Source organism: Cygnus olor, chromosome 3 (assembly GCF_009769625.2).
Source record: "Cygnus olor isolate bCygOlo1 chromosome 3, bCygOlo1.pri.v2, whole genome shotgun sequence".
NCBI lineage: Eukaryota > Metazoa > Chordata > Aves > Anseriformes > Anatidae > Cygnus > Cygnus olor.
Genome location: NC_049171.1, coordinates 32,105,643 through 32,131,680, shown reverse-complemented (window position 1 = coordinate 32,131,680; position 26,038 = coordinate 32,105,643). Strand labels below are relative to the sequence as shown.

At 37.6% G+C, this 26,038-nt stretch overlaps 1 protein-coding gene across 16 annotated transcripts in view; it reads right to left on the bottom strand.

The window, feature by feature from the left end:
• Positions 1–26,038, bottom strand: part of RIMS1 (regulating synaptic membrane exocytosis 1) — a 317,035-nt gene that overhangs the window by 148,944 nt on the left and 142,053 nt on the right. For 15 of the 16 annotated variants that reach the window (XM_040552091.1, XM_040552071.1, XM_040552073.1 and 12 more), the window contains 2 exons: positions 25,529–25,872; positions 22,242–23,113 (listed from right to left, as the gene is read on the bottom strand). In XM_040552091.1, the coding sequence (XP_040408025.1) occupies positions 22,242–23,113; positions 25,529–25,872 (1,216 nt within the window). Of the gene's footprint in view, positions 1–8,659; positions 9,035–22,241; positions 23,114–25,528; positions 25,873–26,038 lie in introns of those variants that run through there. The other variant, XM_040552085.1, reaches the window with a different exon arrangement.

The following is a 26,038-nucleotide window of genomic DNA, read 5'->3' as shown; positions in this document are numbered from 1 at the left end:
ATCTACAACTGTAAAAAGGGTTTTAAAACTGAAAGTGTCAGTTAATCTACATTCACATAGAATAGAACATACAAATTAAAATGTAATGGAACAAAATTGCCAAATGTGCTTTAAAAATATTTTATTCCAGCAACAGTTATAGTAGGGTATTAATATCTGCAGTTAAATACCCTACTACAGCTATAGTTTTAAAAATCATTTCTCATCCCTTGTCATTGTTGCTTCTTTTCTTACTGTTTACTTATGCCATTCTTGCACTGCAATAGCCCCGAAGTGACTTCAGTAACCAAAAACTGGATATTTGTTTAATTACACAAAATAATTTCACCGAACTAGTATTAGAGATCCAGGAACAGGTAAGTAACAAACAAAACCTTACCATCTGAGAGCACAGTTTCAGATTTTCTCAAAACAAAACAAAAATAATAATAATAATAAAAAAACTATACACAGAGTACTCCCTCCACTATGAAAAATCACTAGAACTAGTAAAATGAAACAGATGTAAGACTTATAGAGAAAAAAAAAATCTACTGAGAAAATTATCATTTTAGAGCAACTTGAACTGCTTTTGAACACTTTTTTAAACAATGCTTTAAATTTACAGACATGAAAAAAATAAAAATAACATACAATATGCACAGTACATTATTTCTGTACATTACCAATACATTCATATAAAACATACAAAGATGTATTTTGAAACGAAGCATATGATAAAAAATGCATTTGCAATTATAATTTATGATTTACTTTGGACTAATGGAGTGAAAGAAGTATATATTTATAAAACCCTTTTTCCTGAGGGAGTAATTCAAAATGTTGTATCCTGCCAACAGTAAAATACTTTTCCTATTAACTGCTCAATTACTGTACTCTTGGACATAAAGGGGTGTAATAATAAATCTACTTAACATGACACAAATGGGTTGAGTTTTTTCTTGAGAAGTCTTTTGCAGCCTTCAATCAAATTTCAAAATGAGGAGTAAAACTCTTAATACATTCCTTTGATTTTATGTCTGCAACATGCATGCTTTCAAAATAAAGGAAAGCAAAATTCAAAACAGCAAAAAACATTTTCCCCACAACATTTCATCTGCAGCAGTACTACTCACATGAGGAGCTGACACTGTAATGCTGTGATTTCAAGTGAAACCTCGCAAAGCTGGTAAGTGTTAGAAATGACAGCCCTGTCTCTGTTGCAAAGCTGAAGCATTGCTTTGCTGAAACAGGCACAAAATATAAGAAAGCCTGTTATCCCGTGTGACCAGCCACGCTGATCTCCAAAGAGCCTCAAATACTAGAGATAAAACACCCTAAGATGCTTCCCCAAATCCAGACTACCTATAGAGAGCAGGGATATTCAGCAAAGAATGCGCTTCTGGTGCTTTGCTAAAATCCAGAGGCACCAGGTTTGCAGCAGTTACTTAAGACAAGAATCAGACAGTCTATTGATAAGATTCAGTCAGACCACATTAGGCACTTAATTGAGCCTAACGTTCAGCTGCTAATTAATAAAACAGTTCCAGCACGTACCTGCGAAACTCAGACAATTATTTTCAGAGGCTGCATCTATAATTAAAGCTGACTTCCAATATAGACAGTCTAGATCTCTCTAACACACACAGCGGCCATCTATGTATTTACCTTTGTGAACTTTCAGGCTCAAATACAGCATGAATTAAAGAGACAATATAGCTCAAAGATGTGGAATAGTCCTCTAGTTTGTCTTTCACAGTTCCCGTGGAACTGGATCACTATTTCATGGAAATGATCAATCGTTTCCCACTGTAAAACCAACAGAAGCCACATATCAGACCACAGAAAGTTATAACAAATGTAAAGAAGCTCGGAACATCAACTTGACTGCCTTCCTGCTTCACAGCCTGAATTTTCATGAGTTAGAAGACCACTCTACTCACTCCTGATACACATTCAGCACACTGAGATTGCCATCAAAAACACCTGGCTGCTGTCACAGATGTGATGCATCATATTGGTAAGCCAGGAGGACACTTCTAGCCCAAGAAAAAAAAGAAAAAAAAAAGGGAAAAAAATCCCACGAGGCTTGTCTTTTTATCACAACAGAAGAGTAATTGACTGAATAAATAACGTATGTTTAAGTCTCTATAGCCAAGATGCTGACCAACCCTGTAATGAGAGAACACACAAATATTCGGCCTTGACATACAGCCCTCACATCTAAGCGTCAAGCAGACAACTCTGAAGCTACCTACTGCCTATTTATGCAGAAAGCTTCACAAAAATGCTCATTATCTCCTCAAATCAACTGACTTTGGCTGCCTACAGTTAAGAACTTAAATCCTTGCAGAAGGAGCTCTGTGTTTTACCATTTATGCAGTTCAAAGACAGACCGGCTCATGCAGCGTGTGGGAAGAATTCATCACATGACTGTGAAGTTTAGGTTTTAGTTTGTACAGAAAATATATACTTGCATTGGATATGAGTTCCCTTCTGGCACATGTCATCATCATCTCTCAATGCTGGCATACTCCAAAGATCCAGTAAAACCTCGTACTCCGTAGAAGTGACAATTCAGACATATCATAGTCATAACGGGAGTGCAGATCAGCCAAATATGCCTGTAACCCCTACAGCTCTCCACTCTAGAGCCAGTCCATCAACACATTATTTAGGCATTGTAATTTAATGGTGAAATGTGAAATTGTTTTTCTGTATCTTCACTAAATTTTTGAGTAACTAAAAACAATTGAAAAAGGATCCATGGAGCTTTACCAAGCACTATGCTTTTAAATCTGGATAACCAGCAGCCTCCAAACACTGAAAATAAATGTCCGTGCCTTACTTGTGTGTCTAGAAGATAAGGATATTTTATATTTTTTCCTCACACAGAATGAACACCATTTTATTTTGAAACAAACAAAAAAAAATCTCTTTTAGAAGTGGCAATTATACTGTGAACACAGTGCAGACTGCAGTGCTGATTGCTATTTACAAACCTGAAACCTGGAAAAAATCTGGCAAGGAAGCAATGAACTAATGAAACAGTATTTTGTTTGTTAAGGGTGCCAGTATTAAACTGAACCTAGTGAGAAGGAAAAATCCACGTGACTTCTCCCTCAGTAACTATTGCAAAGTTGTTTATTTACAAGAACGGTGAGATCTATGCATGTCTACAATTATTTTTATTTTTGTGTAAGAGTGATTTGTCAGCGGCTAATTACTGAATATTCTTGCAATATATTCTTGTTATCTGGGTGTGCAGTGACTTTTCTGAACATTGACTAAAATATAATACATTTCTTATTCAGATATTCATTTTGCAACATTTTTTTTTTTACACATACACCCTTGAGCTCATTGTTGGCTCAAGCAGGTTTCTCAAAAGGTATACTAGCAGAAGACTACCCAACACAACTGTATGTTCATAAGGTAGACCTCCTACCTCAATTACCCCAGCGTTGTTAGAAGTCATTACTAAGGTACCAAAACCAAAGGTTACAAATCCTGACAACTGAAGCTTACAGCCAAAAATCACGACTTATCCAGTCAAGTAGCAAATTGAGGATTAGTGAATGTTTCTAAAACTTTTAATTTGGACACCGTAGGGAAGGACATAACTAAGAAGCTTTCCTAAGTTTCCTGAATCTCTAGGGAGTGTGCTTGTGAGAAGCATTGTGTTTAACAACATGATTTAGTTCCTTCAAACACCCACTCGAAGTATCGAAAGTAAAAGCATTATTAAAAATATTTTATTGATAGCAGATAAAGTGTTTAGCACTACCAAGAATTTCAAATCAGTAGGCAGACATTTTAATTGATTTTTGATACTGCAGTACCTAAAGATTCAAGAAAAAAATATTCAGGTCTAGCTCCAAGTCCTGATTTTACTGACTTTGATTACACTCTTTAGTGGTTGCTAATTCTGTAGATGGATAGATGGAAGGAGATCTCCTTTTTGAAATGTAGAGCTTCTTTGAATTCATTTATTATTCCTATTTAATTCCAATTCAATATTGACACTGACTTGTTTTAACTGGATCATTTGAGTTCCTGTTTAGTATAATTAATACTACTCTAGCTTTGGCATGATCTCTAAAGGTAATACTTTCGTTTTGGTCTCCTTTGGTATTTTTCCCCTGGCGATCTTAAAAAAGATTCAAATGAATATTTTCTATCTCAATATTTGTTAAAGCCTGATTTATGAAGAAATTATAATTCAAAATCCAAGCTGCAAATAAAGTCTCCTCAAGCTCCAGGATGTTTCACTTACATTGCCAGTAGTCACGAATTTCAACAAGGATAAGCCTATGAGAAAAATGTAACACCGTGAAGCAGCAGCCTGTGCCTTACAAGTCCCACGAATATGATGAGGTATCAGTGCCCTAGTAGCACCTACTGCAAAGAAGGTAACCAAAAAGGGCTTTTCTTCAAAGAGCCTTACCTGAACATTTTCTCCTACTGTGGGGAAGGAAGAAAGGTATTTTTGCTCAGATACAAAAGATAATACATGCTGACAGAAACAACAGCATCTCAGAAAAAAAACTTCCCATTATCCACGGGAAAGGGATCAGGAGAAAGACAGTAAGTCTATGAGTTTGTCATCCAGCATACACACACACATGCACATGTGCAGGAACATGAACAATCCTATAGACCTGCACAGGTCATTGGAGAAAAAAACAAGGAAATTACATTTCATAACCAAAGTTATGATTTCAGGATCATGGAAACTCGGGGAGACAATGAAAGAGAAAATCCGAGTTATGCAAAAAAAAAAAAAAAAAAGTGAAAGAAAAAAGAAAGAAAACAAAAGTCTTAGTTGTCCTGAGCTTCTGGACTGTAGAAGGAAATAAAGCAGATTAAGTTATTTGGACCGTGATTAAAGACAAATATTTCAGCAGTGCCATGATGGGGACCTACTCTAGAGCACCAAATTAGGAAGATGAGACTAGTGAGGTGTTTTTTTTTTTTTTTGGTAAGCATTCATCATAATTCTTCATTGAACTATACTTGAAGGTAATGAGAGGGCTTAAAGGCTTCCCTTTCTCCTGTTCAGAGAACACTGCAGGAAGAATGCTTGGAATGCAAAGTCAGAGATCACTGACACCAGGCAACTTGCAGCTTTGCATATCACCAATAGAGAGGAAATAGTTAAGAATGTTAAAGTGAATAAAATACATGATCCTTAAAAATGTAAGCAGGCTGAGAAGAAAAAAAAAAGGGGGGGGGGGGGGGAGGAAAAAAAAAGTTAGAGAAAATAAGGAAGTAGACATGATGACAAAAGGAGTCCAGGAATCACAGAATCAATCAAAGAAACAATATTAGCATCAGAAGTACAACCAGCCCAAAAGAGAGGAAAGAGAAATACAAAACTGACTAGCTAAGTCATTAATGTTTCATTTTCTAAAAGGTGTACAGTCAGTGGAAAGGTACCTATTACTTACTAAGATAGTGATGGAGTACCAGGAAGCATACAATACGAAATCAGAAACATAATAAATTAAATACAAACAGGAAAGTATGCAAGGACAATCGAAATCATTCTGGAAGTACTTAGTCCCTAGTACTTAGCATCTAGTACCTGGTACTTGCTGTTCTGGAATTATATGGAAAGAATCTACTACCATTTAGCTTTACCAGCAAAAGACACGAAGAAGGTTAAGACTTTTTAGATAACAGTTCTCCTAAAAAGAAACACAACTAAAATCATTAAAATCATAACAAGTTAACAATGCCTGTAGCATAAAAATTAGATTTTATGCCAAAGCAGGAAAAGGTCAGACTACCTAGATAAATTATATGTTAGGCTGATTCACTTCATCTTGGAGTACCTAACGTCTGTCTGAAGCCAGGAATGTTTCCTAAGAAAATTCCTAAGAAATTTCCATAATTCCTAAGAATTAGTTTGGTATGGATAAAGTTCAATAAAACTGGGAAAGGGCAAAGACAACACGTATTTCTAAAGGAGAGAGGAGAGAAAGGAGGGCTAGAAATTATAGACCAGTCAATTCCTGGAAAAATACTCAAAAAAAAAAAATCAGCCAACTAACCAAACAAACAAAAATACAAAAAGATAATAAGAAGAGAAGACAAGACACCTAAAATTGAACTGTCAAGAACAAACTAACCCAACCGCATTTCCTACCACTGCATGATACGGAAGAAACAGCAGTTTTCAAATATCTTAATTGAACAGGTGTTTTTTTTGTGAACATGTCATTTTAGTGTCACACCAGAAAAACTGTCTAAATAAAACTAGTTTAAGGTGAAAAGCTATTTAGAAAAGCATATTCTAAAAGGTTAAAATTAGTAATTAAAAAAAAAAAAAAAAAAGTACACATTAAGCAGTGTCTACCACGTTTGTCTGGGGTACATTAATAGTAAGCACTCACATTAACTTTCCTGAAAACAAACCAGGAACATATTAGGCTTGTAGGTGACAACCCCAGGGAGGGAAGACCTGTGACTCACAGGAGATCAGGACTGGACTTCAAAGCTATCCTGACAAACTGGAGAAAAGAGTTAGAAAAAAAGAAGATACAGTTCAGAGCAGAGCCAGAAATATTGTCTCCACAGCGCAGAAAGAGGGAAAGGAACTCAGCCAGTTAAGGACCAGCTATGCAGAAGAAGATGAGGTGGCAATAGGAGATGACAGCCTGCAGGTCTGGCCGCTGTGTGTAAGCTGCTAGCCTTACACTTGGAGAGCTGGCTGCCTTGGCCAGAGGCCAAGCTCAGGGGCCTTGCCTACCACTAACCTCCAAATACCAAATACATCTGCAGGTCAAGCTGGAGGAGACCCTAAGGTTTTGTTGCTGCTTGTTTGGTTGCTTTTGTTTTGCTCTGCACCATAGTCTGTCTTCTGGGTACCTTTCACCTAGCTCATTACGGTGACCTTGATGACAGCTCAGTCTCTCCAGTTCTCTCCTTGCATCAAACAGTTACATTTTCAGAGCTGAATATTTGGCTTAAATGAAGTGTAGCTATGAGGGAGAGATGAATGAGTTAAATTTAATAGCCAGTGAGACATAAAAGGTCTGGTTTAATGGTCCTTTATAACTCCGCAGTCTGTTACACAAACAAAAGCCAACCAGGTCCAAAATTGGGCCAGGGAACAAGGGCTTAGCCTGATTTTAAAATACCTTGTAGCTCCCTGGTTGCAGGCTGTTCCAGTGGCTGGAGATGTGCTGCTGTCCGCCCTGCCTGCAGCACAGCCCCACACCTCCAGCAGACAGGGTGTCACGGCTCTGGCTCCTCACTGCCAGCCCTGCTGCACCCACCCCATGCACTTCTTATGCCAAGGTGTGCAGGAGATCTTTGGGAGGCAGCTTGTGGCTGTCTACTTTGGGGTTTGTGAGTACCCCGAAGAAGAAACAGGGTTTTACCTTCTTTATGTAACTAAAGGTTACACAGTGTGAGAATCAGTGCAAGGCTTTGATCTTACCCAAAGATTTTCTCCAGCCTTATCCTTCAAACTCCATGCACAGCTGGGGCTGACCTTGGTCTCTTCCCAAGCTCAGCAGCATCTTGTTCTGCTGATATCCCTGCTGCTGTTTCAGTCCCGTCTCTGTTTTGGTTGCTCCTTGACCCCATTTTCTTTAATGCATCTCTCCAGATTCTGCCCTCCGTACTCTTATTCTCCTCTAAACTGCCACAAGAAGTGAATTTCACAGACTGATTTCTTAATATGTGTTAAATAATACAACTCTAATATTTGAGAAGATAAAAAACTTCTTCCATGGCTTATTCCATCATACAATCTTTAGGATTTTCTCTTCTAGTGAAAAACCTACTTTACAAAAATGACTTTTACAGGCACTGTTATTAACCGTCTACACATAAGATTTTAAAGACCTCTGTTATTCTCAACACACTCCATAATCCCCAAGGAACTGGCAACCATTAATCCTTCCTCTCACTTTCCCCTGTGATCCTTAGTGATTTAGCTGAGAACCTTATTCCAAATACAGATTATTTAATTTTTCCAGAGCAGAGGCCTGATATCCTTCATTGATTCAGAAAGTGCAATGCATCAGTATGGTGATGCAGAGACGATATACAAAATAACCATACATTTATGATAACCCATATATTATTACTATAACCATAATTGTAAATGCTAAACAAACAGAACAAGACAATGTACAGAATTCAATAATATTTTTCCCCAAATAATATGCACTAATAAAAGTAACAGACTCATATTCCAGACTGAACTTGCTAACACTGCTAACAGCACGATCCAGGGGATTGAGGACACATCAATTACCTTCTGCCAAACAGAAATAAGACACCTGAATATTTCTTTCCTGAAGTAAATTTCTAAATTCTTTAACAGTGACTTCTCCGACAGAAAATATTCATAAGGCAATCAAAATACTATTACTTTTCAGAAACACATTTTGATTTGTGCTTTCAAAATACACATTTTTGTTTAAAAACTCACGCCACATAACATCACTAATGTCAAATTACGTTTGACACATGAGCTTTCAAAGTATAAACATAACTCAAATGCAGACTTATGAGCAAAATGGTTCCTTATACCCCACTTAAGCTGTACTTTTGCTACAATTAATAGTTTAAATTCAGAAGACTCATCACTAAACTGTACATTAAAAAAAAAAAAAAAAAAAAACATATCTAAAACCTCAGCACCGTATAGCCACTTATTTACCTGTCCCTGAATGCAACGTATGGAGCAGAAACTGAAGAAACCCCGCAAACATAGCAGCATCAGCAAGAAAATGGTTAAAAAAGCACAACTGGCATTTAGTAGGTTGCTGAATTCCAGGCTGCAACTGTAGCAAACCTGAAATGCAATCAAAAATCCACTCCAGTGTGAAGGAGATGATTGGGAGGAAAAAGAAAAAAAAAAAAAAATGTCCCTAAGGTCCTTGCGTCCTGATCCTAAGCCAAATTATTCTGCAGCATCAAACATTCAACACTGGTGACACCAAACAGGGCTACCAGAGCTCTTGTCATCCAAACAGATCTCTGCAGTGGAGTGCAAGCATCGATTACTGCGTTAGTTCAGACACGCTTGCTGCAGCGACGGGGAGTTTCAGTCTCCAGAAACAGCTAATGATTTCAGGAGTCCAGAATTAACAATTCCTCAGGAAAAAAAAAAAAAAAAAAAAAAAAGCTCCTTCCTCTCTGGATAGAATAGGAAAGAAGTTTCTTTGTGTTTTAAAGCCAACGTTTCACACAAGCTCAGTAATCAATAGCACTGCTGCAGTTTTTATTTATATGCAGCAGTGGTACGCTGAACAAGTTTTAATGAACTGCATAAATGAAGCAATCATATAAAGCAAACGTGGCTGGTTTAAGTTATGTAAAACTTCCCGTGCTGCAGATTTACTCCTAGCACACTGAAAATATAATAGCCGATGAAAAAAATTTTTATTATTTTTTTTTCCACAAATGATGTTTAAATACTTTTCTTACATAATGTGTGCATGAAAAAAAAAAGTTTTATATAGTAAAAAATATATTATAAATAAATAACAGAAAACAGCATTTTGTATTCTAAATTATATAGTCAAAATAAAAGAGAATGCCTGAACATATATATCAGCATATTGGGGAAAGACAGATGATTAGAGAATTACAGCTAATAAAATTTGCTAAAGAATTTGATCTAACCATATCTAAATCCTAAACCAATAAAATTATTTTCCTGGCAGAGACAGTTTTCCATGGTGAAGATACATGCTTCTCTGTAGCATACTTGGATACTGTAGACCTAAAACAGAAAACCAAAAAAGCTAACTGTTTAGAAACCACGGTGGGGAAAACAAAACGCAACAAACCAACCTTTATAAAATTCTCTCCAAAGAGAAGCTTATAGGGGTTAAATGTAAATAATTAAGCTAATGAGTTTACAATTGTTTCATCCTTAATAATATATAGACCTATCAGTAAGAATGAAAATGCATTTTTAATCAAGTTGTTTCCCTCTAGTTCTGCATCAAACGATCAAAGCCCAGATACTGAACACTGCCTTTCACACACACTCACCCCTGGCAAGCAGTCAACAGCAAAAGTGGCACAGAATTAGCAGAGACAGCACAGCTGTCTGCAGCTGCTTTTTCACTGACATGTCCTTGTTAGGAGATGATTTTTTGAAGGAAGACAATGGCCAGCACAGAAAGATGTGCTTAAAGATGTGCTCCAAGAGAAGATGATCATCTGGGCATCTACTGGCCAGGGAACACATGCCCAGCTTTCCCCTAAAGCTGGAGAACATTTATTGCAAAAGGAACAAAACAGCCCCCATCAAACAGCCTTTCTGGCTGCCCCTAAGGCACATCTGACACTTTGAGACAAACCCTGATAGTTGGTTCATTTACTTTTACACCCATCAACAGTAGCAAGGCTACTGGAAACTAACTGGAAATTTGGTCATCGTGCCATTGTCCAAGTAAAAGCATGTATTTCAGTTATAGCATGCTTTTGACCTTTCCTTTGAATAACATTGCCTACATAATCTCAGAAGGTTTTTACCTTTTTAAGTTATTTTACTTCCACAATCCTCTGACGCACATCATATTTTAGTTTCTTCATAATCTTCCTGCTAATAATTGTCTAGTTCTTAATCCATGTATGATAAAGTTTTAGAAATACAGCAGAATAAGACATTTACAAAATAATAAGAGATTGAACAATCCCCCACAGCTATCCAACCCTATGAGTTGTCAAGTTTCAAGAGGTCAAATTCCAAGCATTACACGTACTATTCAACTTAATTCCTAGGTGGAAAAGCAGTTTTCCTCTAACCTGAAAGGTCTACAATACTTTTTGATAAAAGCTGAAAGCCAGAGAACGGTCTGCATCAGAACGGTCTGCATCAGAACGGTCTTACTGCATCAGAGAGACGTGGGTTGGTTGGTGAACTACAAGGTGGGTGGAAAACCGACTGAACCACTTGATTCAAGAAATGACAGTCACAGGTATCAAGTTCAACAGGTGGCACGATGTTAGATATGCAAAGAAGTATCACAACAAAGATTTCTGGGGACGAATCAAGGCTGTGCTTTGCTCGGTTAGTCATATTCCAGGCCACAAAATGCTCTCCTGGGATCACAGAAAACTTATGTGTAACTTGGGATGCACTTTGGCTGTACATCCGTAATTTAACAAAATGGAGAAAATACACCTGCCTCTGATAGGCTTAGGTGCAGATTTTGACTGACACTGTGCTAATTAAAACACTTTTGTTCACTCCATGCACTTGTGCAACAGAAGTGCACCGTCTTTTTTTTTAGTAAAGTATTGCCCAATGAAGAATACTGAGTTTTGTATTTGGGCAAATGCTTACAACTTTTTGTAAAGATAATTGTTGACCATTTACCATTTAAAACAGAAATTTCTTATATACAAATATATACATACACATCCAGAAGTGTTTTTGTGCCGTTTCTACATTTTACTTTTCAACAGATTGGCATAGCTTGGCCTGTCATTTCACATAATTGCTGAGAAAATCACAGGCTAAGAAGTGACTGTGGTGAAAAAGACATACAGCTCCTAATTGAATGTCTGCCCTCAAACACAAGCTTGCTACAGCTCATCAATACTCCCTTCAATTCAGGCATGAGCATATTCTGTTTATATTCTTGACCAGCTGGCAAGAAAGGCACCAAAGCAGAAATGATGTAGTCGCATCAAGGGGGAGACATGCTGGTGCTAATAAGTTTGGCCTTTTATTTAGCTCGGGCTAAATCTATGTCATGCTATTGTTACTCCACAGCTTTTAGTTCAAACTCTGATCTGAATCAATTCAAGTGGAAGTGAAGGAACTTGGCAACTGCCCAGAAACATTTCATAAATTTCATAGATGGGGCAGCTTAGATCTTTGCTACCTAGCTTTCACCATCCAGTAATTTTGCAATATGTCTGAATTCCTTAATCTATGGGAAGGAAAAAAAAAAAAAAAAAAAAAAAGAAAAAGCAGCATCTCCTCAGGATCATTTTCATAATCCTCCTATCCTCCTTGACTGAGGAGGATCTACTGATAATCAAGACACAGAAAATAAATGCTGTACTGTCAGATTTACAGAGTACTGTCTTCTGGACTTCCTCTTGACCCTGGTATATAAAAAATAGACTGTGTGATGTATTTACTTTTCTTTGTGATAAAGGCAGTACTTAAATTAACTTCCAATATCTATAAAGGATCTGCTAGATAGTCTTTTTTAAAGTCAAAGGTCCTCTTAAGTGAACCCCAATTCAAACTGTTTGCTCAGCCATTAAATTGCTAACCAAAGCCAGATGCTTTCAGCAAAATGGTAACTGGTATGCTGACACCAACTTTCTAATTAACGGAGCAACAGTCTCGAAATACTCTTTATGTTCCCAACTTTAACTGTCATCCCTAGCTCTTGTTTTAAAGTCTCCACAGCGATAGATTTCTCCCAACTCTCATGCCCTACAGCATGGTGGACGTGGAAGATTTGCATTCAAAGTCTCCTCACTGCGTGGCACAGGATAAGCAGGGACGAAGTGTTGGGGTGACAAAGCTGCCTCTGAAAGCCATGCTCAGATACAGGCTTGAGCTCACAGACCCGGATTGCTCAGATCAATTCAATGTTACTTCCTGCAGGAAGAGAAGTCAAGCAACCTGCACCCGAGTTTACCTGCCCAAGGAGGAACCACAGCAAAAGCCAGTATCATCAGCAAACTTGGGCTCCAGCAAATATAGGAGATCCAAGCTATGATGATAGTGTCACTACCGCTTCTGATTGGAGTCAGCCACAGCGGCTTAACAAAATTCCTTAATACAATTCCTTTTTTTTCCCCTTCCTTCCAACCTGTCCCTTTTCCCCTTTTTTCCCCCATTGCAGAACACAGCAAAAGTCAACGCGTGTTCTGAACTGATTCACGTACAGGCTGGGGCTGACAGGGTATACAGGCAGGGCTGAAAGACATCTAGAGATCACTGGTTCCTTCTATTACACCAGGTCAGGATGACTCTCACAACTTAACCTACATCCCCCCCTTTTCTTTCAGATTCCTCTCATATCCATTAATTCTAAAAATTTCAGATTGAAACCTACAAATTAGAGCTGTATGTGCTCTTGTACTGACCTCATTTTGAAAGGCCTATGTCTATTGAATAGAATATTTTGCTGTTTTTGACATTTTATATACCATCCAAACAAAAAAAAAATCCACACATTTAAAGGTAGGGCTTAGCACTGAGCATGTTGTTTGTTTAAGCATTTTTTTTTAATGTTTAAGCCAGAAAATTCGTTCCTAATCCTTATAATAATTTTCTAGGTCAAAGTAAGATTAGGCCCACCATAGTGCGCACAACTGATGTTCTGACAATAAGCCCTAAGTTAATACCACATCATTTGTTTTTTCTTGTTGCTGCTATTGTTTTAAAACAAGAAAAGGATGCTGATAGAGTAGAATTTTAAAGGAAACATTTGAAGAAAAGTCTAAATATAAATGATACATTTGTTTGTTAAAAAAAAAAAAATGTTCTCCCTGGCAAAAATTAATGTCTTCCTAAGTGCCTCCTTTCAGTGGCTTGCAGGAACAGCCATTCCCTAAGACTGCTTTGGCAGTGAGATTTAGAACTGGGTAACGGGAACAGATTAATCAACTTTTTGTACAGCTTGATCTGAAAGCATCTTGTCAGTGGACAAGAGCCCAGGGCAGCACAAGTGGATCTACTCCAAAGTGTCCATTCCCACTCCTGTCCCCTGGGAGCTGTTCTGCCCTCCCACAAACTCTGCTCCAGCACTACTGCCAACTCCACAGGCCTGCCCCATGGGAGATAAGTAAACCTACCTGGGCATAGTGACAAGGCTCACTGCGTTTACATAAAAATTGGCAGAAACAGCAAATATCAGGAAGTTTTGAGAAGATATATCTATTCAAATTTAGGTTTATGAGTTGCTTTTGTGACACTTGGTTTCATCTGTAAGTGCAAGTCACCCTTATACCGTATTTTATGTAAAGCCAGAGACCCTAGAGATCAAATCGTCTGGCATCTCAGGTGTTTGGATGTAAGCCTGCACCAGTTTGCTGTGGGAGAGCTCTGGAACGTGATGGTCAGGAAGCAGCATTAGACCTCTGAGTGACCCAAGGCTCTCTGTGGCACTGGAAAAAGCTGCTCACTGGCCCTCAACTCATGGCTCCACTAGGTATTCACTGCCTGAGTCAAGGTGTTTGCTCATCTGACAGTTCAGGCGAGGATTGTGTGAACACACAGCAGAGAGGTTAAAGTGAGCCAGCTCCAAAAAAAAGCTCCATCCCTCCTACCCAAACCCAGGGGAGTCTCCATCCAGGTCATGCAATTCCCACCTGAAATGTGGGAGCAGGCTGAGGCAACCCAAAACTACGTCCAGCTGCTTCAGAACAGCATTTATCCTCCTCTGGTAACTGGAGGTTTTCCCTTTGCTAATAAGAGAGAAATTATTTCCATAAGGTGTGACAGGCAAAAGTTAGATTTGACAGCTCCATCTAGTGGCTCACTGAGCACCCTTTTAACGGTGCAGATTGTGTCGCCTAATGGGTTAAAAAGAGCTGCTTGTGGTGCTTGCTTTTCCTCTGAGCAACACAAAAAATATACTCTTAGCACCCAGCATTAAAAAAAAAAAATCCAAAAAATAAAATACAAACTTCATGAAAGTTTAATAAAGGTAGGCTAATAAAAGTAGGTAAAATATTTTTATGGTTTTTAGTTAATAGCTTATTTATTCTATTTAGCTAATAAACTTTAATAAGAATAACAAAGTTTTAAAAATTGTTAATTTGAATTTACATTTGAGGTAACAAATTCATATTTGAATTTCTATTTCTGGTGAAAAGGTATCTAAAATTGCATTTTCAGTAATTCTAAAAAATACAAAGAACTTGGGTACTTTAAAAAACAGATAAAACATCACTTCAGATTTGCTTTAAATAGATTTTTTTTCCAATAATGAGAATACTTGGTATTGAAACTCATATTGCAGAGGAAAGAATTACCAAATTGAGAACTAGGTTACAAAAGCTGGAAACTTAAATTTTGGAAGTGAATGCATACAATTAAATAATACATTTTAACATGAGTTAAAATTAGATAAATGTTATGTGCTTCATTTCTCCTTGCTGCATGTCTGAAAGTGTTTTATCTTAAGTTACACATGCAACTAAAAGGTAGCCAAGGAGTATAACCATTTTATTTTACTTATTTCTCTAATATATATAGTTCCCATAAGTAACACTACATATACATTGTTAGGACCTATATGCAATCAGTAACTTTTAAGTAACGAAAGTTAAGGAAATACTCAAATTCCTTACTGATCTGCATTAGAACTGAGAAACCCAAGAAACCCAAGCTAGCCTTGGCCCAAATGAAGTGCATGATGCCCATGGAGTTAAACTCCCTTTTCAGCTTGATGTTCGAGCACCAACCCACCCTCCATCACAGGCCACATCTGCATTTGGAAAGTTTAGATGAGTTATGGTACCCCTGTATTTGCAAAATGGACCTTTCTTAACTTGCAAAATGGACCAAGTTAGACCTGGTCAAATTTGCATTTAAGGTATGGCAAAGCCACTGCTCACAAAAGTAAAGTATGGTGATAATTACTTTTCTAAAATATAGAATAATTTATTTACCTTCTTTCACAGGATTTTATTCTTCTCCAAAAAGGGAGACAGGTTCCCATATGGGTAAAAAGGAGCACAGGTCTGGATTTCAGTTTGGGTTTCTGGATTTCATTTTCTGGATTTCAGGTCAGAGTTCAAGAAGTGTTTGGACAATGCTCTCAGACACATGATCTGACTTTCATTTTTATTTTTGGGGTGGTCCTCTGGGGACTCTGGAGTTGGACTCAATGATCCTTTTGGGTCCCTTCCAACTCGGATATTCTGTAACTCTGTGAATTTATGATTTCAGCCCTGAGACCTCTGAAATGCTGCACAGACCTTGCACAGCTGTGCAGCTTTGGCAGACACAGACTGCTTCATTTTTCACTCTAGGCTCTTACATCAAAAGAGTAACAGCAAATCCTTACCTGCAGTCCACATGAGCTTTATGGTATAGATAGAATATATGCGTATACAAATTACACGGCAGACTTTTGTACAGCACAGCCTGGGGGAAAGGCTCTGGCTCTAACACACCACCATGTTTCAAGCCAGATGAGTTGGACTGTAGTTCACTGCACAGCTGCATTTTGTGAAGTGCTCTGCAACTACAGTCAGGACAGGCTTTTCAAAAGCTCTCAGTTCCCCTTAAAAAGTCCCTATAACCTGCGTCACCTACTGCTCCTCTTGTACCTTTCCCTTCCAGTGCAAGGTGAATGGTTTCTGGGGGGAAAAAAAAATGGGGGCTGAATATTCCTGAGAATTGGTCTTCCATGTTAATAATAAAGAACAATAATGCCTTTCCAAGTTCCAGAGATACAAGAAAAAACTCAGGATTTAACAATTTGTGACATCCTTTTCTTCCATGTCCTCTGTTCCAGAGAACAGAGCAGCAGTCACCCTCTCTCTTCTCTCCAGCTTCTTTTTTCCCATTCAAAGCCCAGCTACATCTCAACCCCAATCCTTTCCACTGTTCCTTATATATCATGTTTTATAGACCTCTGGCCATTCTCACTGCTCTTCTGCAGACTCCTCCAGCATGTTCACAACCCTCTTAAGGCAAACTAGCAGCAGTGCTTTAATATGATTTCAAAGGAGAATTTGGTCACACATCTGCTGTGACTCTGCCAGTTACATGGTTACAGATCTCACTGAAGCGTTGGATTTCCTGGCAACCACAGGACTTTTTTTCCACTCATGTTCAGCTTATTTCATTTGCATATGCATGCATGCACTTTACCTAATTCCAAGTACACAGAACAGATTTCTTACTGCCCAACACTAACTTAACAAGCACTTACTTATAACTCCATAAGCATTATAAATAATTTCATTTACTAAAAAGCACTGAATATTAATAGCATTGAGTAAGACTAACACTGACTAGATTTCTGAAACTGGAGCTAGATTATATTTTCATTAAAATCTGAATCAGATGTAGATTTGAATTATTTCACAAGGACTAGAACATAAATTGGAACTAATTTCTAAGAACTAACAATGGCCCTAGGAAGGGTATTTTATTTTACATGAAGTTAAAGCTCAGTCACAGTTCTAAATAAATTCAGCTCTCTTGAAAACTTCATTCCCAACTCTCCCGGTGAACAGATGTTAAAATATGCTAGCAGATGTTACAGTATGACTTGACTTGCCTACACTATAAATTTAGAATACCTACATGAAACCACTCAGCTAAGAATGTTTAAAGCCAGCCTCCTCTCCTCTACAGCCTCTTACTGACGCTATCCTTCGGTCCATTTATACACCCCACTGCATGCCCTACTTCGGTTGCTAGCAGCATTACAGCACTGGAAGAAAGGGGCAGGGATTTGGTTTCTGCTCCCCTTCTTCTGGGAGCACTCCCAAGCACCAAGCCCCATTGCAGATTTGCCAAGGCAAACTGAGTTTTACTGAGGTTTTTACCATTTTGTCATCAGTATTAGGCATATTTCCAAGCCTTAACTGGGTGAACAACATACACATTAAGGCAAATAGGTATAATGAGCATGCAGAATGTAAAAGCATTAGCACATCTATTTATATGAAAGTAGATGAGCGGTTTTCAGCATCTCCTTACATGGCCCCAACCTCCAGAACTATTTCTTCTTCCACTTTCAAAGACTGCATGACAGAAGTCGAAAATACCTGTTGTAACTACTACTACTGGGATAAAAAGCTAAGTACAATTTTGTCTGGACACAAATCTACAAGTTCCACACAAATTCTTGTTTTCATAGTTGGAAGAAAATGTTTTTCTCCACAAATTTTCACCTAATCTAATTAGTACTCTTCGTTGGATGGCAGTAAGCAGAAGGTGTTCTCTGTTCTAAAGTGAGGTCTGGATTGCTTTTGCAGTTTTTTGGTTTATGTTATTCTAGTAAGTCTTTGTAGTGACTGTAAATGTAATTCTTGCTTTCTAAGACAGCTCCTTTTGCCTTCCCAGGATGGTGCTGTCACTGGAAACTCAGTCCACCTAATGCCCAACTATTACAGATTTTAGAATAAGGAGTCCTACAGCCTGTATTAATAAGACGATGAAAATCATTAATCAGCAAACACTAATGATGTATTTTAAAGGGTAAAGTATTTTTTAAAAGGAAATTTGAGATGGCCTTTTTGGATACTGCTAAACAGTACTTTCTCTAAACTTACTCAAACATGGAAAAAGTGCTACATAAATTTTGGGGTCCTCCACCAAACAGACAAAATCCCGTTGGATTTCCAAAGGCATTTATTTTTTGGAAGGAAAATATCTCCAGTGTTTATGACTTACTTTTAATAATTTTGAAGAGATATACATTAAATGGTTACAGTAAATAGCAAGTGATGTACTTGCTAAATTGCACTTTCAGAGGGTTCAGAAGGCAGGCTAATGCACAGAATATTCTGTGGAGAACTAAAGTACTTAAACAAAAAGGCGAAGTGCTTAGCAGATGTAAATAATTCAGTGAAGTAACATAAAGCAAAACACTCCACTCTCACATCCAACGAACCTCTAAAAGGAAAACCAAAACCTCTAGTTAACATGCATCAGGAAATAAATCTTACAGATGAGTTCCTAAATTATTTCATTTAATACTGTTTGTAAGTTATCTATTACCTGTGTCTTGTAAGAAAACAACCAAAGACAATGGTGAACTGTATTGCACACTTGCCCAAATGGCATGTACTGACAAAAAAAAAAAAAAAAAAAAAGTCCTGATTTAGCCATCGCAAAAAAAAAAAAAATGGACAAAACACATTTTCTCTATTGTTGAAACTAAAAGTTCAGCGAGCTGTAAGCAGTTCGTGTATTTCTAACTAACCCTATTTACTGCACATTTCATACACTTGATTTATTTCAGTTGATTTCTCAATAAACCAACTGTCCCAATATATATAAATATATTTATATATATATATATATTGTTCATATATATATATATATATATATTTATATATTATATAATTATATCCCAAATTAGCAAGTCTTTAACAAGGTAGCCATTCCTCAGAGAGGGACTGGGCATCAGTTTAATGTTGGGTGGTGGTTTTGTGTTTGCATCTTTGGTGTGATTTGTTTTTTCCTTCACTTATTGAACTGTCTTTATCCTGACCTATGAGTTCTCACTGTTGCTCTTCCGTTTCTCTCCCTGATCCCACTGGGGTGGGAAGTGAGCAAATGGCTGGTGGGTGCTTAACTGCTGGCCAGGGTTAACCAACCACATTCATACAAAATGTTAATGCACTTATTTTCACATGATCACCTGAAAACTGAATTTAAGTGAATGGGAAAATTGAATTTCCCAGTGAATGGGAAAAAAAAACAGTGAAAGAACAACCATGATGACCACACCTAGTCATAAGAAAAGAAATAATGGGCATTTCCTGAACTCAATAGTCTAGTGTTACATGAACTGGATGCATTACAGATTTGATCATTCATCCTGTCTGTTCATATTATAATATTTAAGAGAAAGCTAGCCTCTGAGCATCTCACACAGCCAAGCAAATTTGTTTCAACCAAGTCTGCTACCTAGAAAAATGCAAAATAAAGATTTCTGTCATTTAAGAGTATGCAGCTAGTAATTCTCTTCACAACAGACTATTTGAGCTACCAAGAGGACTTCTGTATTATTATTTGTTTTTAATCACAACTGCTAAGGATTTGGCACCTGATCTATTATCAATTTAACCAGTTTTAGATGAGTTGCTCTCTGAAGGTGCTTCCCTTTCTTCACTGACTGAAGGTGAACTTAATTATCTATTTTCAAGCTTAGTTCTTTAAACATGTAGTGATTTGTAAGATTTTATATTAGTTTTCTTACAGATTCAGAACTGGTACAAAAGGTGCACAGCCATCTAGGTAACCACGATGCAAAAAAAAATAATAATTTTTTTTAATTATCTACTTCATATGTCTTTCTTGGCTATTGATTCTTCAACATTCTCAACCACCCTACCTATACCTTACATGTCTACATAACATCATTTTCATTTAAACAGGTGTGAGCTGTTTTCCATAGAAAACTTATATTTTAGATGTTCAGTAGAGAATTGAAAAGCTACAAAACACTATTATATTAACCTCTGTAAGTACAGGATTATTACTCAGTTTCTGATTGTTTTTTATTGGCAGTCACTAAATGTGACTTAATTTTAAAATATTGGGTTTTATTGGTAAGGCCGTTCAAAATTCAAAAATTTATTTGCAATAATTCTATCTTTCTCACTCCATTTATATTACTTTGGCACCAGATTTCTGACTGAGCTGATATTTAGATGAGAGGATGGGTTTCAGACCCTGCTGGTTTTAGGTACTAAAGCACTACAACTACAGACCTGTGCACTATCTCTCTCAAATTACAAGCAAAGCACTTAAGGAATGGTGAGTGAAATTCTGCTTGGAATGATGCTGGTAAATCACAGGGGATGGGATTCTGATCTCAGTTAAAATAGGAGTACTTTTTAATACATTTTTTAAACACTACAACCTTTTACTGTGGCATTTTATCTTTTAAGGTATTGAAGGTTTTCTAAAAAATTTTCTTAGGTAATAAATTTTTCTGCCTTTCCATTTGTTCTTACAAAATACTGCATATTATATCAAGTATTGATGAAAATTTAATTCTAAAAACAAATAATTGGATATTTTACTACCAAAAATTGTATTCACATTGCCTAGCTCTTCTTCTGTACTACTTCAAAGGCTTTCCACTTTTTCCTTGTCATGGCTATCAAATGAATAGATGTTTTTCTGGAATAAATGTATTGTATACCAACATAAACACACATATATATATATATTCAGGTACCTCTGAGGGTCCCTTGATCAAACCCCTTTGCTTAAAATAGGGTCAACTAGAACAGGTTGCTCAGGATCTTCTCTACTTAGATTTTGAGCATCTCTAAGGATGGAGACTCTACAAAATTTCTGACCACCTTTCAAAGTCAAAAAGGTTGTGGGGTTTGTTGTTTTTGGTTTGAAGTGGAATCTTGAACAAGATACCAGGGACATGGTCACCACCCTTCCTTAAAAATGAGCAAGAAAAGCAAGCTTCCATATTTTGAATGGAAAAAAATGTGCTTAGGAAGTTAAACAGATATTCAGATGGGGTAGGAGATAAATGTTGTCTCCTTATATGCATACATAGAGCTTCAGGGGATGTCAGGAGACTACAACATCAGATAAAGACAGACAGACAGATTAACATATCTGAATCAAAGACATGTCTGGAAACACTGCCAGGAAATAAAAGGTAATGCAGACAAGCCATTGGCATTCCGAGTATGAACACCTGCAAAAATCTTTCAAGTTACAAAACAGATAATTAAACTAAAGAGCTAAAAGCTACTTCCAAAGACAGATAAAGCATTCAGCTCAATGCAATGTCACTTACAGACAAGTTACAGTTGTAAGACAGTAATTTACCACACTCTTTCCTGGTGATGCTTATTTTATCTGCTCACCATTCATGAATTTGATTAACTTCTTTGGCAAGAACAAAGGCTTTGTTTAAAAGCACAAAGTGTACTACACTTACTCCTTACTGCTGAGTGTGTTACCATGAACAGATAAACTCAAGTAACAGAACGTAAACATACTTGTAAAGTTGGGAGTAAAGTCATCTCGACAATAGGTTAGGCAATTCTCATTTCTTTCTTGTATAACTCTCTTTGCCCCATGCCCTATCATTGTTAACAAAGGAAGAGATCTTTGATATTTTATTAATATAGTAAAATGTAGCACATCTTAAGACTGAGGTATTATGACTCTTTATAATGGTCTTCTCAGATTGTTACAGAACTCATTTTCAATTTCCATTGATTCACAGAAAATTATTCTGCATTCAGACAAAAGGATGAAGCAATGACCAAGCATACAGATGTCATCAAGAGAATATACTAGAACTCAAACTCTTAACAGTTCTGGTGAAAGAGGGAAGAGAATGAGAAAACTCAACAGTTCATGTTACTTTTAACCATTTTGTCCAAGAATGCAAAAGGAAACATTGCAAACCAAATGTGAACAAGTACGAGAGTCCTCAGCTGGAAAAAAAAAAGGGGGGTGGGGGGTTGGGAAGGAGAAACAAAGGGGTATGTTCAAAAATCAGGCAAAAGAGAGTAAAATACAGATTTTTTTTTCCCAAAACCATGGCCATGTGCATAATATACATAAAGATCCTTACCTTTTTCACTGACACTTTCACTTTCTATCTCCACATCTTCACAGCTAGTATATTCTGGTGTTGATGCCCCTTCTTCCTCTGAGCTACTAACTGACATCTGCCTTTTCTTTCCGCCTCTTTTTGCTCTATGAGGCTTTGGAGGGGATGGCCGCACTGATTCCGACTGGTCAGAGCTAAGGGAATCATTCCTTAGCATGGTCTCCATTTTCTCCCGCTTTGCTTTTCGCATGAGAATAGCAGAGCTAGGATCAAGGCGGCTCTGTTTTTTAAAGGAATCGTGGTTCTTGTACTCTACGTGTTCTATAGGAACTGGACTATGCCTGGGAGTTGGTGGACTATGATTAGTTAATTGTTTAGAAACAGAAATTCTTACATCACCTGTTCTGTCTATAGAGTACGACCTCTGAGTTTCCACAAGAGATTTTCTGTCCTGAGTTCCCTGTAATTGTGAGCGTTTTCCTAAGTTATTCTCAGGTACCTCCGCTTCCTCCATTTCTGTGTGTGGCAAAGCTACATCGCTGTGTCTTCTCTCGTGCCGTGCTTTAGAAACTTTGGCATGCATGCGCATCTGCTGTTCCTCCGGATGGGGTTTTACAGGATATCTTGCCAGATTGGGGTCACTCCTGTATCGAGTATGATATTCATCTTCCTTCCTTTGTTTTTCATCATCAGGCACTTTGCCTTCCTCAAGTTTTTCTGGCAAGTCTGGATAGTCCTGTGACTTCCCTTTCTCCAGCCTTCTACTTTCATGCCTTTCTTTACGTTCCCTGTCATCTGCTGGTCCTTCTTTTTGAACTGAGGATTTTGGCACACGCTTACGCTCACTCTTTACACCCTTGCCATTATGGTCTGAAGCCAATAACGTTTTCTTCCTACAATGAAAAGGGTACAGTAATTTGAAGAATTTAAGGCACAACAGAAATACTTGTATAAAATCCTGTAGTAAACAGATTATTAACTGATATAAGCCACAGCAAAATGTACAGAAAGGTACTTAATCCATTAATGAATCCTTTAATCTATTAATCCTATCAACAGTAGTTTTATTTTTCAATAGCAAACAATGTCTAGACTGAACTTTGATTAAAACAAGTCATGGACAGTCCAATTAATTAGTAAAATTACAAAGAATACAATGGATAAATGTGGATAAAAATAATTTACCCATACAAGTAGCTAACGACTCAAAATTATTTTTATAGTAACTGCAGCACTATGACAGAGTATTAGAGTATGTTCTCCATTTTTCTGGCAGCAGTCATGAGAGGTGAGGGTTACAGACTACCCACATACACACTATTAACTTCAAGCACCCTGACACTATAAATATAAATATCACCAAATGGAATATCTCCCACAACAGCAGTACAAAATAGTAGTAGTAGTAGTTGTAGTAGTAGTAATAATAATAATAATAATAAAAAATGCAAGAGAATATATCCAGAAACAATAATACTTGATGTAGTTTGCTCTAACTTATCCAAACTCTAAAACAAAGTGCCCACTTCATAAGCATATAAAGAAAAGCAAACTGACTCTTTGAGATAAATTAATGGCATTCCTTTCTGTACTAACAAAACAAGATGAAAAATTTAACTTATTTCTCTATATAACCAAAGTCCAAAATAATGAATAATAAATCTGCATAAAAATTAAGATCTCTTCTCCTTATTCTTCCACTTTGGAAGAATAAACAAGACAAAGAATTGTAAAATCCATAAAATGTGTATATATATATTTTCCTTTCTCTCTCATCATTCCAATTGCCCTTGGAATATTCCAGTTCACAACTGAATCAATTGTTTTTGAAGAAGGCTGAACACAGCTATACACCATAATTTGGATGAACCCACACCATGACAAAGCCACAAGGAGTGACTTTGTGGCACTGAATCTTCCCTTCCACATAGATACATCTTTGGATCACAGATTTTCACAGATGCAGATATCTGCAGACAGGTGGGACAGTCCAAGTTGGATATGATCCAAGTTAAGCCCTTCTGCTTTTTCTTCCATCATCTTCTTCCTGAGTTGTTGGCAATACATTGGCTCACCATAGATGCTCTCCATTCTGAACCCTTGGCCTTCATTTGAAAGTGTCAGTGACACGCAGAGAACATTGTTATTGCATAATTAATATAACCATTTAATTTTTGGACAGCAAAGCAGGAATAGAAAGCATTTTGCTGCCTTAAAAGTGTCCTCAGCTAAGTGATGTCTGCTCTGGGAACAAAAGTTAAAAGTCTGCTCTCAGCACTGACAAAAGTTGAAAGAATCAGGGAAGGGCATCAGGTGTTGGTTTCCTCTATACCTATACATAAGACTAACATGAGTTTTGCTCCTGTTAAAAAAATACAGACCTCACCCACACAGTAGGTTACTAGCCATTCTTCCTCATTCATTTTCAGCTTCAATATCTATGAAAAAAAAAAGATCAATTGTTCTGGCCAAGAGGGAATCTTCTACAGCAGACTCTTGCCACAGGCCCCGTCCTTGATTGCTGTCATCTGGCAGTCAGCAGCCAAAAGAGCAACTGATTCATCACATTATCCTCTCTTGATTTGCCACTCTTTGCCAGTTCACTAAAGTGAACACAGCTCAGGAACTGATTCATTTAGTCACTTGAAATACAATTTTTTGCTTCCGGCTGGTTTTAGTTTTGCATGCAACTTGCTCTGATTTCAAGATGGTGCAATTACTGTTCTGCATGGATGTTTACTTTGCATATGTGAATGAGATCTTTCACTATTTCCTGTTTTATTACTAAAAAATAATACAATCATTGATAAAAATATAACAAATAAGGATATCTGACAGAACTCCACAGGGATGGGTTTTTCTGTTCGCTTGTTTGATTTTTGTGTGTTTGTCCTGTTTTTTAGCTCTACTAGATTATTTCATCAAGTTAAAGGTTTCCTGTCTGTTTAGCAAAGTTGAAACACACACCCAAGTTTACAATTTCAAAGTAAACTATAATTCAACATTAAAAGTATATGACATCCATGGACTGATGTCCATGGAAATATCCTTAAATAGCAATTATTTAGTTTCTCTCCCATCCTCCCCCGCCCCCCCAACCCCCCCCCCCCCCCCCCCATGTCTGTTGTTCAGCCCAAAATACATGCTTCTAATGATGTATTTGCCAATGTACACTTCCTTGGTAAGTAAATCAATTTATTATTTGTTCTTGCATGGCTCTAGACACATATGCAGCCCTGAAAGCCCCATTTAATATTACAGCACCAGCATCTACAGGTACAAGCCTCTGCCAAGACAGAAAGCCTTACCTCTCTCTTGGAGGCTCACTTCTAGACCTTGATGAAACTTGCTTTTGGTCCAGGCCCATAGCTGGCTGCGATACTTCTGCTCCTTTCCTCCGGTCAGACTGCATGCTGGAAGGAGTGATCTCCTGTGGTGAGGCAGTTGCTGTGCTTAAAGGAGTCTGTGACCTTGACCTCTCTTGAAGCCTTGCTTTCTTTTCTCTCGGTACATCAGAACTCGCACCAGTCGCTGTGTCACTCAGTGTTCCGTCCTGGCTGGGTGACGGCTGCGGTCCACTTCCAAAAAACCACGCTCCAGATTTTGTTAGGATTTCTTGTTGCTTTCGACATAAATTGCATACCCACATAACCTAGTTGAAGACAACAAGAAGAGTCAGTGCAGCTACCCATCAGCCCCTGAAACGCATGCTCATTCTGCCGCGGTCAGTTACGACCTCTCGTTTCCTCTATTTGTGCTCATGCCAGTGCTCAAACATGCTTCTCAAAGCGCTACCTGCACTGGCTAGAGCCAAGCAT